Below are 5,876 nucleotides of genomic sequence, written 5' to 3'. Positions count from 1 at the left end.
AGAGATCAGTGCATTGAATAGATCGGCGGATAAGAATATTTGTCCGAGTTTTGTTCGTCTGCATGTAGAAAAGGAATAAATAAATCAATCAAATTACGGGAAGCCTCATGAAGTGCTTCTTTAGGATATTATCAACCAGGGGGAAAAAAATGGGATCACTTATTATGGACTTGTTGAGAATGATTCGGACATTAAATATTTACTTAACCTAGTAGGTCCTTGAGCGGATCCCGTTCGCAAGAATGAAACTCAAAGGAATTGACGGGAGCCGTTTTTTAGCAAGGCACGGAATATATCGTCAAATATTCAATATGATTCCACAAGATCTAGTTTCGTTCAAGGAGGAGAAGTTTGGTTTCAAACCCCGATTCGAACGTCAAGGAAGTTGGTGACCTCATGACAGGGGAGCCGGCGACCGAAGCCCCGGTGGCGACGGAGGGATCATACCATTCGAGCCATTTTTTTTTTTCCCAGGAATAATTAAGAAAGATTTCTGAAAAATATTGTGATATGATAATCCAATTCCACAAACCAAACACAGCCAAAATGACAAAATTATACAAACAAAATTCAAACTGGTACGAAATGCAGCAATACTACTTATAGTGCACATTTCAGTAAAAGGTTTATGTAGTTATTGTTTTGATTGACATCTTCTATTTAAACATTTAAAAAAAAAAAAAAAAAGTCGGCTTCACCAATAATCGCAAGCATATTTTGGATCTCTTGTTGTTGTTATACAATAAGATAAACAACTGAACTAAGATGATCACCACCAAAGAATCCCAAACATCTTCATCTTGTTCAGGTGCCACTCAAAGCAGCAGATTAGTCATACTCTAATTCATCCGGAGTGACTGGCCGTTTGAGGGGGATTATGGACTTCTTTTCAACATCCCGTGATAAAGCTTTCCTCATGTCTGAAAACAGAGCACATCAATCAGAGTCAATACAACTTCTATTAAGGTCAGACATGTTTCATTGAGATTAGGCAACTCACCTAAGCCATCTTCCTCTCCTGAGTAATAGCGTAGTACTCGTCTATAAATTACATATCCAAGCTGAGAAAAGTGGACAAAGAATCAGCATCTCATGGAGCTTATTGAGATAAAGAAAGATCAAACAAGGTCCAAGTTTCCAAACATGCTGAATATATACATTCATGATATTGAATGCCTTTCATCCAGTCACAGATTCATTCTTCTCAGCACCCTATTTTAATCCATTGCAAAACCAATTCTTACAGAAAATTCCGCAGCTTGACTGAGGATACATTCAAATTAGCTGCTATACAAGAGCATCTTTGTTGGCAAGGTGACAGTTTCACATCTTGCTTTATTAAATTTTTGTTGGAACCTTTTATTCAAACTACTAGTAGTAATAAATACTGAAGGACAAAAAACAAGTTCAGAGCTGAAATATGAACTGGAAACTAGAACCTCTGATACTTCATATAAGAAAATTATTGAGAGGAATAGTTATGTAGCTGAAAATAAATTCAACATTGCTTTTATAAGGAATAATTAAGTTCGTGGTTCTTGTAGATGATTATAAAATGCCCAACTTTTCTTAGAAAAATATGATCATGTAGAAATTGCAAATTGGTAAACAATCAAAGAATCATTACCTTCTCATACATCTTTATAGCTGGTGTATTTGATGCTCTCACAAAAAGGTCGACAAAGTAGGCCTTATCACTGAAATGAGAATGTTCTTGTCAGAAAGATTCTTGAACCAGTGGTCATCAGCATGGAACATAATATAAGAGGTGAACAAGTACTCAAACAAAGCCTTAAGCTCACCCAACTACTTGTGTCAAAGAACATATAATGCATGCTTAATTGTCCCAAAATCAAGCAGTGATGCTGATAGAAACCAAACACAGGGAAACGATGAAACAAGAACACAACAACAGATAAAATAGGTTTTATTATATTACAAATAACAAGGAGAACTAGATTGAGAGGTATCAGTCTCCACATAAAGGTAACAATCCTGCCTCCCTATCAAGGATTGAGCCCTGCAATAGAATGCATGAGAAAAACTCACTATCCAACCTATCCCTCTCCAAATATAAAATGATATGTAACAGAATTGGATTATCACCAGCTTATCAAAGACAATAACTAACTTTTCCCTCAATGCCCCTGCCCATAACAATCCAGATAATTCACCATTAGGCCCTTTGTATTTCCTAAGCACATATACTCTCCATGCCTTAGGCTTAGTGGTATTTCGATATGGTATATCTGTAGTATTTGCCCAATCTCTATCACATGCAAACGAAGTTTCAGTAGGCATTGTTAAAAGTCAACTCTGTAGTACTCCTAACAAAAAAGATATAACCTAATTCAATCTGGCAATATCGTCTAAGTTGGACTATTTTCATGCAAACAAACAACAGAAGGTTTTTGAATAATAAATTCATCACAAACTTATATATATATACACACACTAATAAGAATCATATATCCATTTCACATTTTATCTTTAATTGTATCTTAGACACCAGTGACCAGACTAACAAGTCACCAATCAATCATCTACAAAAGTGTACTAGAGAAAACACAAAAATACAGCAAACTGCTTCTTAAATGCAACCAGTAACAAGTGATTTTGTTAATAGTTACTAGCCAAATTACAGAAAAACCTCCAATATAATTGTGCCAAAAGGTTCTAGTGCAGTTTCATGGATCGAATTCAATTGTAAAAAAAGAAATCAATTGGGGGCATCAAACAATTATAGCAGGGACACAAAACAAATTAGTTTAACCCAATAAGATAACCTAGAATATAAACTCCTAGTCAGGGCATGAACTCCCACAGTAACTTGGCTCCCCTGGTGGTTCACCAACAATAAAGGTGAAAAATGTAATATACAAAATTCAATGTACATTTGATGTAATAATACTCACATTAAGAAGTCAACAAAGAAGAATAAATTCAGGATGGTGACCTTTCAAACAAATAACAGAACTCTTACAAAAGCTAGTTAAATTCATAAGAAATGCTTTCGATCCAGTTAAAGTGCTGCTATATACTCAACACATGTATCAATAAAATAGGTTGCATTTTTCAATTGTCACATATGAAGGGAAATTCAATTACGATGTTATAAATATATATAGTTGATGAACTTTTTCAATGAGGTTAGAAAGATCATCTACTGCAAAAGAACCCAGGAAAATGTCACAATCTTGATAGCTGTCAAGGAGTGTAATCGAGGTTGCAATGGAAAATGCTGAGTAATGAAAGTTGTCACAATTTTGGTGGCTGTCTAGGTGTAAAACTGAGAGGTTCCAATGGAATTTTTTTTAAGAAAAACTGACCTTGTTCTATTTCAGTTATGAAGGGAAAAGTGCTTCCAATGAAAAAACTCCAGAACACAGGAACATATAAAATTAATATGTTAAGACCTCCCACATTTTCTAAAGTTTCTCAAGGAATATTTTCTACACTGTAAATCAACAAAAGATTGTGAAAATGGAATAATTCAAAACAGCTGCAGGGTCATCTAACCCTTCTACCCCACTTTACCCGGATAAGGGTTCAATTTAAGCCTCTATGCATGTCTTAAACATGCTTATCAATATATACAACAAGATCACAGACGACTTTGCAAATTGAAATATAAAAACAGTGTAACGTTAAAACAACCAATGTCAATACACTTCATTTAGGGTTGGAAATGCGATGGACTATGGAGGTGTGAGGCCATTTCCTACTACCTTTCCTATTATCCTAACGGGAAGAAAACTCTTTTCATCACATCACCCGCCAAGATCCCCATCCTAAGAGGATTTTTCACTTTAAATTTTTTTGACCTGACTAAAGTAGTTATGAACAGGAGAAGCAAGTGAAAACTCTCCTAGATACCAACTCTCAACAATACCCCTTTAAGTTGGGGAATCCACACCTACTGCATCCTAACCATAATTTAGAAGAGTACAATACAAAAGTGCAAAAAATCCTCAATTAAAAGAAGTTGTTTATTGGTATAAGCAAAAGAAAATTAACCAAGATCCTAAGCATAAATCAATTTCAAAATGGTATAATCATCGAACAAAATATATTCAGAAAATTCAGAAAAAACAAAAAAGAATTATATTCAGTAAGACAGAAAATTCAGAAAAAACAAATCAAGATGAACCAAACCTAGAAAAATTTTGTCTTACATGTTGTCACCGATATCTTCAAGGAGGTTCATGAGTTTCTTGGCTAATTGCTGTCTACGGTATTCCGCAGCGACAGTCACCGCCGTCACGTGTCCATGCCATGACTCCCCTTGTCCTTCTACTTTACCCATAACTATAACCATCCAAATGAAATGAGGTTTCCTCCATGACATTCAGAAGAAGGGAAAGAGAAAGAAGAGCTTACTGTAGCCCATCACTTTGTTATTGGGGCCTTCAGCGACATGGAAATAGTCTGGCCATCTCGCCAAATAGGTCATATAGAACGACATGTTGAACTAAATAATGGATTCAAACAACAAATCAAAATCATATGACAAGCAGCATAAGGAGTAAGATAAATCTGAAAAATCAAGCTTACAGTTTCTGTGAGATGGTCAAGATTCACAGAAGTGAATCGAAGAAGATCATTACAACAGAATCGGCGTATCGTCGTCATATTTCGTCTGGTTCGGATCCTAGCTCGCTCCGATCAATCTTTACACAGATGGCTGAAGCAAGAACCGAAGCACAACACAGTAAAACCAGTAAGAGGGATATCCTATCCAAGACTAGACCTGTTAATTAGCCTGTTGGCCAGGCCCGCTTTTTATGCTTGGAAACATTCATATTTTAAGTCCAGCCCGGTCAGGCACGCGCTCGATTAAAACCCATACAAAATGGATTGGATTAGAAATTTGTCAATCCCAAGTGAACCCAGTCGGACCAATTTTATATTTTTACTAAAAATATATTTATTTATTTTATTAATTATGTGTAGTGTATTAGAGTAATAGATTGAAATAGATAAAAAAAAATTAGAAAATTAATAATAAATTAATAAGAATAATGTATCTAATTAATTAATTAATAGCAAGTAAATACAATGCTAAATCGCTTAAAGGTGGAATAAAAACTCAATCACTGCGTGTGGATACTATAAAAAAGAGTCAGATGGACAATTGTTTATAAGACAAATAAACAATTAGATTTGGGGTTCTTCCCGTGGATGAGGAGCAAGACCCTGAACCTACTGATGATCAAGCTGAGTTGGAGATGCTGGACTTAGAACCTGCAGATCCAGCTGAAAATAATGTGGAGACAGTCAACCCTCTATTTGAATCTAAAGATGTCTCCCAGAATGGTCCTCTGGCTTAAATTCTTCAGGTTTCAGAGTTGAATAAAGAGGTTAGTTTTTCTAAACTCAGTATTGAGGCTAGAAATGGAAAAACCATGGGGGTTAATAAGATGAATATGAAGAAGCTTAAGGGTAGTCATAAAACTAGCCAAACTTCTTTTGGTTTCATAGAAAAAAGGGGGTCTGCATGTACCTCTTCTAGGCTCGTAGGAGCCCCAAACAAATATCTGGTTTAGTTTGGTTGGGCCTGTGTTTGCTGTCCTCTTTTGATGGATTTGTTTGTATGGAATGTTAGAGGAGCGGCAAGCAAGGCGACCCGTATCCATGTTAAGGATTTAATTAAATAGTTTAACCCGTCTTGTTTTGCTTTACTGGAAACTAAGATCAGTGGAGCTAAAGCAGATGAGGTGGTTAAATTATTTAGAAGTTGGAAGTGTGTCAGGTCAGAGGCTATTGGCCGTGCTGGTGGTATTTGGCTTTTTTAGAAGCCTAATTTGGTTCATTTTGATATCGTAAAAATGGATACACAATTTATTCATAGTAAAGTTACTTACCCTGGCAATAAA

General features: G+C 35.7%; 1 protein-coding gene across 1 annotated transcript; it reads right to left on the bottom strand.

Annotated features, from left to right (window-relative positions):
• Window positions 1-490: 490 nt before the first annotated feature.
• On the bottom strand, window positions 491-4,758 carry LOC136218277 (N-terminal acetyltransferase B complex catalytic subunit NAA20). Its single transcript, XM_066005074.1, has 6 exons — window positions 4,555-4,758; window positions 4,381-4,471; window positions 4,176-4,308; window positions 1,628-1,697; window positions 1,001-1,061; window positions 491-920 (listed from the first exon to the last, which is right to left on the bottom strand). The coding sequence occupies exons 1-6, from the start codon at window positions 4,630-4,632 to the stop codon at window positions 829-831; spliced, it is 525 nt and encodes a 174-aa protein (XP_065861146.1). The 5' UTR covers window positions 4,633-4,758; the 3' UTR covers window positions 491-828.
• Window positions 4,759-5,876: the final 1,118 nt, after the last annotated feature.

This window comes from Euphorbia lathyris, chromosome 2 (assembly GCF_963576675.1).
Source record: "Euphorbia lathyris chromosome 2, ddEupLath1.1, whole genome shotgun sequence".
NCBI lineage: Eukaryota > Viridiplantae > Streptophyta > Magnoliopsida > Malpighiales > Euphorbiaceae > Euphorbia > Euphorbia lathyris.
The sequence above is the reverse complement of the archived record's forward strand: the minus strand, read 5'-3'. Positions and strand labels throughout refer to the sequence as shown.

Coding starts and splice junctions, on each gene's coding strand:
- LOC136218277 (XM_066005074.1), bottom strand. CDS start 4,632: ATGACGACGATACGCCGATTCTGTTGTAATGATCTTCTTCGATTCACT. Junction 4,472..4,554: donor TTGACCATCTCACAGAAACT/GTAAGCTTGATT, acceptor TCCATTATTTAG/TTCAACATGTCGTTCTATAT. Junction 4,309..4,380: donor TAACAAAGTGATGGGCTACA/GTAAGCTCTTCT, acceptor GGATGGTTATAG/TTATGGGTAAAGTAGAAGGA.